The sequence below is a fragment of the Citrus sinensis genome, chromosome 3, assembly GCF_022201045.2.
Source record: "Citrus sinensis cultivar Valencia sweet orange chromosome 3, DVS_A1.0, whole genome shotgun sequence".
In the NCBI taxonomy this organism is placed as follows: domain Eukaryota; kingdom Viridiplantae; phylum Streptophyta; class Magnoliopsida; order Sapindales; family Rutaceae; genus Citrus; species Citrus sinensis.
The window spans coordinates 24,873,991-24,886,722 of NC_068558.1; the positions used below are offsets into that span (position 1 = coordinate 24,873,991).

General features: G+C 33.5%; 2 protein-coding genes across 6 annotated transcripts in view; one reads left to right on the plus strand and one right to left on the minus strand.

Annotated features, from left to right (window-relative positions):
* The window catches only part of LOC102624608 (uncharacterized), a 72,613-nt gene that overhangs the window by 408 nt on the left and 59,473 nt on the right, over window positions 1-12,732 (plus strand). The window lies entirely within an intron of this gene.
* On the minus strand, window positions 295-6,880 carry LOC102607248 (CDT1-like protein b). Of its 2 annotated transcripts, XM_052437288.1 has the most exons (9): window positions 6,646-6,880; window positions 6,284-6,551; window positions 6,077-6,196; window positions 3,186-3,411; window positions 1,925-2,728; window positions 1,126-1,327; window positions 941-1,031; window positions 752-820; window positions 295-678 (listed from the first exon to the last, which is right to left on the minus strand). In XM_052437288.1, the coding sequence occupies exons 2-8, from the start codon at window positions 6,448-6,450 to the stop codon at window positions 766-768; spliced, it is 1,665 nt and encodes a 554-aa protein (XP_052293248.1). In that variant the 5' UTR covers window positions 6,451-6,551; window positions 6,646-6,880; the 3' UTR covers window positions 295-678; window positions 752-765. The 2 variants fall into 2 exon arrangements, with proteins under 2 accessions (XP_052293248.1, XP_052293247.1); XM_052437287.1 differs by having other exon boundaries at window positions 295-820.

Genomic DNA, 12,732 nt, shown 5'->3' on the forward strand with positions numbered 1-12,732 from the left:
TATTTTTACCTCTCACTAATATTTAAAAAACATTTACTTCACTCACATTTCATAAAAGAGAAGAATGTCTCACATTTTGTAAGATAGCTCAACATGTGTCTTATTTCTTGTAACAATTTTCTTACTACAAAAACAATTCCCTTCTCATGACTGAATTTATGTATGCGCCACTTGCAGCCTTTTCACCACGTGATCTGGCTACTTTTCATTGAATGGTGCATTTACTAGAAGACAAACTGTGGGGTATGGTGCCTCAGCTCTATATTGAATATAATTGTTATTTTGTTAAAATAATAAAGTTAATATGAAAACTATAAAGTTATATTAATTATCTATTATCGACTACATATAAAAGTTGTAGTTGTATAATATTCTTACAAATATATATATATAAATAAATAAAACAAACCACACCCAATAGAGAATTAAAGATTGATTTCAGAGTGGAGAAGAATTAACATAAATCTTTGTCATTCCTTATGAATGTTCAAAGTTTGTTTCTCCTTGATGGACTCCAATTGTCAACAGCAGATAGGCTGGATTCGAACATTAGGGAAGCCAAAACACGAATAATTTTCGTAGTTAAGTATGATATGTTAACATATATCATCTTGCCTAATCTAAGTTCCAAGTTCCATCTGAAGTTTAGGATGAGCAGTACTTCTTTCATTTTCATCGCTGATCAACCAAATTCTGAGATTCAGAGTCCCATTTCTATAAAACAAGAATAACTTGTAATATAAGGAAGTACCTTGGGCGTTCTTGTCATTTGCTCATAACCCTAGCCTGAATTGACGTCAAATCTGAAACCTGGTTGATGCTACAGAAAGCCAGAGAGAACAAAATTAGATCAATGATAGAACTATGTTTATATTCAAACTAATATCCAAGTATCCCAAATTATTTTGATGTACAAAGGTGGAACAATAGGTTTACTTACTCGTACATGATATCTCCGCCAGGCACAAGCTTCTTGGAAATCCATTCTGGAACCAGCTTTTCAAGGAGCTCAATTTGCTCTTCAACCTCTCCTGTAGAAAAGAATAAACCAGTTCAGCAACAACAACCAAGATTTCAATTTCTGATTAAATCATGTGCTCCTCAGTCAACTCAATAAAAACATACGTCTTTCAATTATGTCAAGATTATTCATAATTATCTTGTGCACAAGTTCCTGTTTTGTGATTGAAGAGTAGTTGACAGTCTGAAAGATGTGGTGAATGGAAGCAACCAGGTTGGGCAAGCAAACAGATATATCTTCGTCGGTTACTATTTCAGACTGGCTCCTCCTGCTATCATCAGTTAGGTTGCCATGGCTCCCCTCTAGCTACAGCAGCAAACGTTTGAGTCAATAATGCAAGGATAGGACCACAAAAGTACAATAATTTGAGTAACTCATAATAACAGGTAAAAGGATGAAAAACAAAAAAGCAACACGAATTGTACATGCATAAGGTAAATATATGTAATCCTCACATTGTTGGCTAAAAAAGCTTTCATAAAAGTAGTAGGCCAAGTCATTAACTATACCAGACTCTAAAGAGCTTCTAAACATTTCCAAGCTTAAAATTCAATATTAAGTTAACTATTAAACTGCAACAAGATCAACACAATGCCTAGTTTGTACAATGTGCTAAGGGGATATCGAAAGGAAAGCCTAGAAAGGCAGTCACTTATGTACCACCTTTAAATTTTCTGGACAAACTCGGCCACTCACCATTTCATCCATACAATTCTTCTGCAAACCTGAAACTAGTTCTTTGGATGAACAAAATAAAATCACATCAAGCCTACAAACTAACATTGATGTTATTGGATAAATGATGTAAGCAAATTGACTTAAAGATCATCGTACAAAAGCGTATATGTCCCATAGTTTCGGAAGTACACCACAAACATAAAATGGTTTGAAGTGTGGACCTACCTTATCAAGTAATGGAAGAGAAACATTGTCATTGCCTTCCTCATTAGCCCCTACTCCTACATCTTGAGAGATTTCGTCATTTAGAACACTGTCACTGTCTGTCTGCATTCCAAATGAGTTTCTCTCATCATCTAGATGTGAAAAGTCGATAAATCTTTTTGCTGGCGTGTGGCAGGATCTACAATCTCGAATGGTCATATCCCTGAGCTTGTTGTCACAACTGGGTATTGACCTGTTTGGAATGACCTGTGCTGGTGTTTCTAGCATCAAACTGTCAGCAGGCGAAGCAAGCTTCTGCACAGGGCTTTCACAATCATGAGATCTAACACGTTGAGAGCTTATTGGAGGGACAGGAGGATTAACAACTCTGGATTTGGAACATGTATCTGGCAGCTCCATCAGTTGCTTACTTTTGACACATTTGTTATTTACAAGACTGGCAGGAGATTCTTCTGCTTGCCAGGTTTTAACAGCTTGGTTGTTCATGGCACCAGATACGGCAGATGACACAGATGCTGGACATGTTAACAGTATAGTCTTTTCTGCTGCCACAGCAACTGTCTTCTGAGAGAAACGAGGACTGAAAGCTGGATGAAGATGGGATGATGTCAACAACAGCTCGTTGTCAGCAGAATATGGCAGTGATTCAATAGATTCAAGAGGGAACTGCTCTAGATCAAACATCCAACAGTTTCCACCACTGGACCCAACTACCTCTGGAAATTCAGCTGGCATTTTCCCCAAAGAAGCCTGACTTTTTTGGCTAAATGGTTGTGGCAATGTAGCCTCTGGAACACCACAAGCCTTGTACCCAAAAAATAAAACGAGTTCAACATGGCTACTCCAATAGAAAACATAGATACAATGAACTAGGCCCATAATTAGAAAGGCTTCTAAGCAAGCCAGCATGCTAAAACCAGCTGTCGATGCATGCTAACCGTTTAGTACCTCAAGCAGTTACATACTGTTACCCAACTGAAATCTATGTTTTCTTTATAATACCATTTACCAATTCTTTGAAAAACATAAATAAATATAGGATCATAGTGTTACCCAACTGAAAATCCTCCACAAAATGAACAAAGTTACTTGCCACTCAGATTATGCTTAAATTCCAAATTTTCAAAGTGCAATAAAAACTATTACTGCAGCAAACTAATTAACTAAAACAAAATATCAGTCAAAAACTCTACTATGGTGCAGGAATTGTCTTTCAATGCAGCTAAACACAATAACCACAATTATAGGGACTGAGCAATACCTCAGGATGGACAGTGAAGAAATTTACAAGCCTGGAGCCAAAAACTTGGCAGAGAGCTTTATAATCAGAATGTTTACTGTGGCCTTCTATGACATCAAAAAGCAATGCAATTTTCAAATCTGGCTCCACACATAGGGTTTTCTTGTTATGCACCAGAATTTTATCTATTTGTATGGCTTCCGGAAGTATAAATTTTATTTGTGCGAGATCTCTGAATGAAAATTTTCTGAAAAGAGAAACATGTTCAACATTTTGTCACAAGATATGCAAAATGAATATGTGAAGGAAATATATAAGTGCATTGAAAAACTATATACAGAAATAAAATCTCAAATGTTTTGCTATATAATGCTTGGGAAGTATGTGTGAAGGAAATATACATGTGCATTGGAAGAACAGATAGAAATCTAACAGGTATACTCTCAAAACATGAAATTTTCCCTATATCGGCAAAGCAAAGGTGGCATAACATTCTTCTTTTAGTAAACATCATATTTAAAACATAATGACTCATTACAAATGCGCAAAAGAGAAACGATTTTTCTTTTTTTTTTTTGGATAAGAAACCATAAATTATATTAATGATGAAGAATCATTACAAGGAGTGAACCAGCTGTCCACGGAAAAAGCAATAAATGAAAACTATTCACTGCTATACAGAATATACCAAACATCTCTTTACAATACTAGACCAGCCTAGACATCTATCTCAAAACACTCTCCCAACTTAGATGAATGGAGAAAAAAGATGAATCTTGGAACTCCTTAGAAACTGAAACCCAAAGCAAAGTAGAAGATGGACTCCATCCCACAATTCCTCAATATTATCTGCATTTTTCCCTAAAAAATAAGAAGATTTCTTTCCTACCATGTTACCCGAAACAGAGCTGCCACAGCACAGATCCAAAGAGCTTTGGCCATTTTTCCTTTACCAAAAGCATAGGAATTCTCCATAAGAATAAAGTGACAAAAACCTAGAATGACCCACAAAATGTTAGCCTCTTTGCACAACCTATTCCACAAGTTTGAGGCCACAAAACAATGAAGAAAGAGATGATTACATGATATAGAAAAGATATTCTCTCTCCAAAAACTGAACTCATATACAAATATCATTGTTTCAACCAAAAGAATTTTAAGTTCCAAGGATAAAAAACGGTTCTTTATTCCCAATCAGGCCAAAATCTACATAAAAGTATCAACTAAATTAATTGAAAGATACATACACACGTATATTTGAGAATGATGGCATCAAATCACTTGATAAGTGACTACAGTTTTGAATTTTCTTTAGCTGTTCAGTAGATAGATTAACTCAAAAAATTAAATTAAAAAAAAGGGAGGATGGTTGCACTCTTTTCACAACTATCTGTAGGAGCATGAATAGATTGAGACCATTCAAATAGATCCAACATCCAACAGGATTTAGATATAGAAAATCATCTAACTGGGTATGGGTCAAGGAAGCACAATTGTACAAGTAAATACCATTTTGCAAATAAATTTTATATGTCAATATAATCATTAACTTCTAATTCGTATGGTTATAAACAAGGCCCAGTCTATCGAAAGGTCTAAATTTGTTACATAGGTTCACCATTAAGTACATATTGTGGGATAATAATAATAATAATAATAATAATAATAATAATAATAGTAATCAACTTTACTGAAAAGCTAGATCTTAAGTAGATTGTTTCTGCGCTGCCCATAGGGGAAGTCAACGATTAAGTTGCAATGATGCAGACTACAAAAGATTCAAGAAAGCTTAAAAGCTAGCACAATTCTTAACTAAGAGCCACAATATAGATGAATTATTAAACCTGTAATAATTATTAAACTGTTTTACAAGAGATTTTCTCCAGTTTGTGATGGCCATAAATTATTAAACTGTGCACTGCGGTTGTCTTGCTAGTCCTTTATAGTGTTTAATAAGGCTTTCCCAATCAAACTCGATAATCTTATAATTGTTTTTGAGTTCAGGAATCACATTCATATGACAATAAAGGAAACCTGTAACATATACAAAGCCCATTTCATATTTATCAATACAAAATTTTGTTCCTCAGATGTGACTGCTTTCACATAAGTGATTCTTAAGAGCCCTAGACGCGATCGCCTAAATTCTAAACTTATGCATTTTTTTCTTTTCTGTGGTGTCAGATATCAAGGATCTATCCCAACTCCAAGATCCATTATCGCATCCATCAAGACAATTAACGGTCAACTGATTCTCAACTAACCCCAAACCTTGTCCAAAGAACCCATACACCTACTGAGTTATAGAACTGATCCTGAATCTACAGTATTTAATAACCATAATAATCTTTGTTTTGAAATTATACCTTTGACGGTTACAAGTACTATTCCATAATGCACTCAAAACGTTTCCCAAAACCGTCCTCTTCAACTAAGTGACTCAATTACTTTTTGCTGCTTAAATCTTTGGCAAGCATAACTACCGAATTAATTGAGTCGTGACATCTGGCAATGTAACAATAGCAATACACTAACACAACCATGCAAGATGGCACTATTAGTCATACCCTTCACCCTTTTCCATAATGATGCTTGTTTTGCAATTACACCTCTGACAGATACATGTACAAATCCATAATGCAATCAAAACGTTTCCTCAAACCTTCCTCCTCAACTATGTGACTGAATTAGATTTTTGTGCTTTAATCTTTGGCAAGCAATAACTCCTTTAACTAGAGTAATTGACTGTGACCTCTAGCAATGTAAATCCATATCAATACTTTAGCACAATCATACAAGATGGCACTCATTAATGCTAATAAACCAAAAAAAAACTCATTGATGCTATAAAGCCAAAAATACCAAACAACAAAACAGAGGGTAAAGAACCAAAAAAATTCAAATTCAGTTACCTTTTAGTTAGTACCTCCACTTGAGCAGAAATATTTTTAAAAGTCTGCGACTTTCTGCACAAGCTAAGCAACCTCAATGAACAAGTCATTGCACCAAAGAGCTCCACCATGGCATCATATCTGAATATAGACACCTTAAATTTTGGTTTCAAGCAAATAACATCATTAAGAACTCAAAAAAAAAAAAATACCCATTGAAATACTCACATGTGTAGATGTTTAACTCCTCTTGCTTTAAATTTAGCATGCAAATGCTCATTAGTTTTCTCTGGCGTTTGAGACGCAATAGTCGATTTCTCTTCTCCATGAATAATATTCTTACACTTGAAATCCAAAACATTTTGTCCTCTCTCTTCACATTCACTCTGATCCATGCCTTAGTAATTTAAAATTACCCGAAAAAAAAAAAAAAACTCAGTCGGCCGAGTTGTGTATCAATTCTGAGCCCTAAAACTGGTGTGATTAGTGTCAAACACTGCGAACAAAATCAAAATCAACTAGATCAAGCTAAATTTACGAATGCATCATAATCAGGGCACTATTAAATAGAACTTTTTCAGAGAACAAACCTGAAATCGTGGTAATTTTGAATTCACTTCGAAAAATTTTGTGTGCTCGAAACCCTAGATTTTGCAGCGGAGTCTATGAAGTGAGGAGGGAAATAAAGAAGCAAGCGACTGTATTCAAATATTAGACCAATGGTGTAAGGACTAAAATGCCCCTTTACTCGTATCTGATTTCGCGCTTTCGCTTTTTACTTCTTCCGCTCCACTAATATTACCGTTGGAGCCTGGAGGTAGCAATTGATAATTCCAATCCCCATGCTACCGACATACGAAGAGCAGGACTACAAGACTGCTCGCAAAAGCTCATTTAAAAAAGGGAAATTTACACTCGTCCCTTCGCTTTAAAAAAGGGAAAAAATGAGTTGAAGCTTTTTAACGCCCCCCAAAACTTTTCATAAGTCCCTTCACTTCACTGGAAATACCCACGAAAAATTTTTTATAAATGGATAGATCTATTTGAACTCATTAAAATAGTCATTAAATTTATTTATTTAATAAATCTGTTTACAAAAATTTAAAACTTTATATTTTATTTCTGTTTACAAAAATTTAAAATTTTATATTTTATTTTACAAATCCATATATATATGTGTGTGTGTGTGTGAATTAAACTATAACGATTTATGCAACTTCTTCTTTACAGTTTTACAACCTTTCTCTTGTCTCCGCAATTGTTCTCCCATGGCTCCATCTGTCTGTACTCTTTCCATAGTTTCGTATGCGAATCTTCCTTCCAATTTCAGACGTACTCTAATATAATCGCTAAAAAATATACAAAAGATTAGGGAAAGCAGCACAGGTAATAAAATAATATTTGTAATCACATTAAACAATAAAATTCAAGCTCTTAACTATACATTTTTTCTCTCGTGCCTCTTTCCTTTTCAGACATACATATAAAAAAAATAAAAGAAAAAAATTACTAAAGATAGAGAATTTAAAGGCCAAATTCAAAGACGATTGCCTAAAAAATAGCTTATTGGCCGATTACAACTTTTCCCAACAATAGACTTTTTGCTGTATCCAAATATAAAACAATTTTATCTAACCTTCAGTTCTAGAATAGATGGATTAAAGAGAGAGTATGAACTTATTTTTTTCATTTATTTTATATAATTTTTAATAGTAATTTATGGCATGGACATTTTAGTAAGAAAAAGTTTTATAAAAAAAAAAAAAAAAAGGGTCTAATGAGTACTTTAGAGGATTCAAATAATTACATCCTTGAAAAAGTCATTAATCTATTAACACTTCCATAATTTCAAAATAGCCCTTCACAGACTCCACCTCTCTCGCAATCTCAAGTAAGGGGAGTGGGGATTCGGGCATAGCTTAGTTACCACCAAGCCGAGGAGAGGAGTGAAATACTTCTCAATCCGCAGCTGCAGGCCGAGGATGAACTTGCGCTTTTTAGTTCATCAGCCTTCCTCACTAACTACTAAACTTAGGCATAGCTGCCAGGGTGCCCTCTAAGCCAATGAGTTCAGCATCCATCCCTCACGAGCAAAGTCTTGAGATTCGGTGTAACCCCATGTTGGACTCTAATTGACATGGTTCACCATCCTTGATTTATCGCAGAGCAGATTTATTCACACTTTGTTTAGACGGTCGATGCCCTACCATTCATAAATCCCACCCCTCTCTCCAACAGCCCTTTGTACTGGTGCCAATAAAAGGAGTATGCATGATCTCCGAAGACAAAGTAAAGACAAAGAGAAAACAATTATGAACTAATACATTTTTGTGTGTTTACCATACTATATTGTATTATGTTGTATTACATTATATAATGCAGGTGATCATCTTATGTTATATTGCATTAGTATTATCTTATAATATTGTATCATGTTTGGTTTATACTATACTGTATTAATTTTATATAAATATTAAATTATTATTTTTATATTAATTACTGATATATAAATAAAATAATAGGATATAATATAGTATTATTAAATAAAATAATATTATAATATAATATATTTTTATATTTTATTCATTATAATAAAAATTAAAATATATTTAATGCCTCAATTGAGGCAAAAGTTGGTTGTATTACACAAACCAGAGTGGAATTTGGGTTTGTGTAATGCGCCATTTTAATGCATTGTGTGCATCATAATGCACCATAATCTAACTTCCATAACTTTTAAACAAGGCAAACAATAAATTAACGCGAACATTAATATAATACAATGTAATAATGCGCCTTTTATTCACTGGATAATGCGTTCATATAGGTGGTAAAATAACAAACTAAGCAAATTAATAAGAAATAATGAGTTGTTATCCTACAAATGCTACAGCCACTCTCTACTATTGCAATTATATCCTAAACACTAGGTAAACAATAATATTGCTAACAAACTTTCTAAAGACTAAGTAAACATAAGTATTTTATTGACATAACTAAATAATTTGCAAGAATCACTACCTTTAAATTGATGTTATAAACTTTCAATTTAAAAATTATGCAAAACCGTCCCTTAAATGGATTCCTCTAGTTTGTAAATTCTAAGCGTCGAGTCGTTCTCATTAGGGAGGCCCAAAAACCCAAAATCCAAAACGTTTGCTTGATGTGTAATTAATCGTAAGCTTTGGAGTTCGATGAAATTTTCCATTAAAAATAAGTTTTGAAAAGCGCATTATATAAAGGGAAATAAAACAAGCAAAGGCTATTATTGAAGAATCACACAAAATGACAAAAGAGTGAGAAGAGATAACAGTGGCATGTTTTTTAATTTTGAGATCAGGATTTCAATCTTTGATTGAACAAACGAAAGGTGGTTTTAACTCAATTTTCTCCCAATTTTGGATGGAAATTCTGTTGTATATTTTTAGCTTGAGTGTTATTGGTGTCAATGTACAAGTGTACACAACAAGTAATAAAGTGATGAGTAATCAAAATCATCTCCACATGGATTGATGCTACTAGAGCTGCTACAGCAATCTCAACAATGTAATCTCTTTTCTAAAAAAAATTATCTATTGACTAAAAACAGTAATAATGCAACAACACAAAATGTAGAGATACTAAAACTAAAATTCACATTAAACACACGGTTGAATCAATAAACAAGTGGTAGTTGAGTGAGCAAATTCTCTTTATGGGATTGACTGTTTAGTGCCTGTTAAGTTCAGTTGCTACAACATATTCTACAGCATTGGGTAAAATTTTCATGCATCCTCAGTCGCCACATGTTGGATATCTTATATCTTTATGCAACCTAATAGTGACCAGTTGTTATGTCAACATAAAATATGGCATTACAAACTTAGATTCTCTTTACCCTACAAGGTGAATCTCTCTATCTAATTCATCACAAATCTTAAATCAAGCACAATTCTTTTAGGATTCAAGTTGAGACTCAATCCAGGAAACTTAATTTAAGACCAAATATTACTCTAATATGTTCCACTAAGACAGACCATGTTGTGGCTCTCTCTTAACTTGTATCATTAAATGGGAGGTCAACCGAAATAATGTGTGTAAAATAATTTATTAGAGTAAAGTGCTACAGCAGATGTGCAGCAACTCATATGAACAATCAAAAACCCATCTAGATAATTTGTCACTCAACTACAATTAAATTCAGTTCATAACTTGTAAAAGAAAAACAAACTGCAAAGTTTCAGCCATCAAGGACATATTTTCAACCAAAGAATAAGGAAGAAGAACAAGAATTGAATGAGAAAAGTTGAATCCCAAATATTCTGCAGATATTGTTATTGGTGCAGACTTGCGTCCTTCTCTTCAATCTTCTTCTTTGTTTCTTTCTTGTTTTTCTTTCAGTCGTGATTGATGGCCCCCTTTTCTTATGATGTGTGCTCCTTTTATAGTTGAAAATTAGGGTAAATGGAAGTGTATGTTGCGTATCTTCTAGATTAAAAAACTGCAGATTGCAATATTCTGTAAAATTTTCTCTGTCGTTGTTCCAGGATTGCTACAGCAATGCAATGGTTGCTACAGCAACGACTACAGCAACTGCACTGTTCCAGATTTGTTTCAATTCTTCTGTAACCAAATTCTTTTCCATCTTTTGCAAGCCTATTGCAGCAGCATTCCTTCCTTGAAATTTAAGCTTCAAATCACCTACAATTATGCACACAATATAAGCACACAAAACTATTCTCAACCAACGCAATTTATTAAAAATAAAGTAAAATAGTTATTCATGCAAAATAAAACTAAAATGCAATAAACACATGTCATTTACTCTCTAAGTAATAATGAGTTAAGTCTAAAATTACCATGATAACTCTCATTTCATAGAGTTATCAAAGTCCCTAGAATTGCCCTCAACAATCTTATTGGTCTTATTTTTGTTTTATCCTCTTGTTGGTTGTTATTTAAAATACCCACTTGTTAAAGAGACATATATTAGGCTATTACTGTAAGCCAAGATTGTTGAGATTCTTGATGTTGTTAACCTCTACAATCCCATGGTTTTTCTTATTTTAGGTTTTCCACGTAAAAATATGCACCTCTTATGGTTGATTAATTACTTTGAACTATGTTGATTTATTTTCTACTTCTTAATTTATGGTACACATCCTATTTTAATCACACAAAGAGGGAAATAATTTGTTTCCTCTTAATTTGCAAGTGCTTGCGTGGATTTCTTTCCCAATATAATGGTATCAGAGCATCAAGTTCTGTATTTTTTATTACTTGGGTGGTTGAGATGAAGGAGCCTTCGATGTGCAAGATTAAATTGAAGTCATGGAATTATGGTATTTGGAGTCTAGAATAAAGGATGTACTCTACATGAAAGACTTACATGAATCCATTAAAGATGAAAAAACTAGACCAGCTGATTTTGATGATAACAAATGGGCGAAATTAAACTAGAAGACTATGAGTACTATTAGGTCATGAATTGATCAAAGTGTGTACCACCATATCATGAAGAAATCCAAACCTGATGTTCCTTGGAGGAAATTGAAAACAATTTATGAGCAGCCAACAGCTCATAACAAAGCCAATTGGATAAAAAGGCTTTTTAACTTGAAATACAAGGAAGGATGTAGTATAACCGAACACACTAGTGAGTTACAAGGAAGGATATAGTATAAGTGAACACACTAGTATAACTACAAGCATTGTTGTTGTTTAGTTCTTTGCCTGACAGTTAGGAGACATTAGTGGTGTTAGTGAATAATTCAGCGCCAAATGGGAAATTAACCTAGCATATGGTCACAGATAGGTTGCAAAATGAATAATCTAAAATAAATAGTGTTAAAGTAGTTCTCTCTAAGTCAGACGCACTTTTTTTAAAAAAAAAAAGACGGGGGAAAAGCCAAAGCAGAAATTCTCGTCAACAAAATAATGATAATCTGAGAAGAGAAATGTCAATTGCTTTCGCTCAAAAGATGGGTCATATAAAAGAGAGTATAGATTGTGGAAAAGAGGCGAAAGGAAAATGTAATACTTAGAAAAATGAAAAAGAAAACACTACAGCCATAGTTGATGGTGATTTGGGTATTGTTTTATGATGAGAGCTCTATAAATCTCATTTGTCATACTAGTGGTTAAGTATTGATTTGGGGGTTTCATTTCATATTACCACATATCGTGATTACTTCACATCCTATATTAATTATGATTATGGCGATGTTCAGATAGGAAATGAGAGAGCATCTAAGATTATGGGTGTTGGGTATAAATACTAATGCTATTAGTGTCGATGTGCAAGTGTACACAACAAGTAATATAATGATAAGTATTCAAGATCGTCTCTACATGGATTGATGTTATCAGACTTGCTACAGTAATTTTAACAGCGCAAATTTTGTTCTAAATTAAAATAAAACAATTAATGAAACTAATATACTAATTAAAATAAAAATACAATAAATAAAATGCAACAAAATAAATTATCACGTCAAGCTCAAGGATAAAACCAATGGAAATATAGAGTAGTTGAGTGAATAAACTCTCTTAATGGTTTTGACTATTTTTCTAATGTTTGGCTCGGTTGCTACAGCACTGGGTAGAATCATTATGCATCATCAGCCGTCGCATGTTGGATATCTTATATCTATATGCAACCTATCAGTGATCAGTTGTTATGCCAATATAAGAAATAA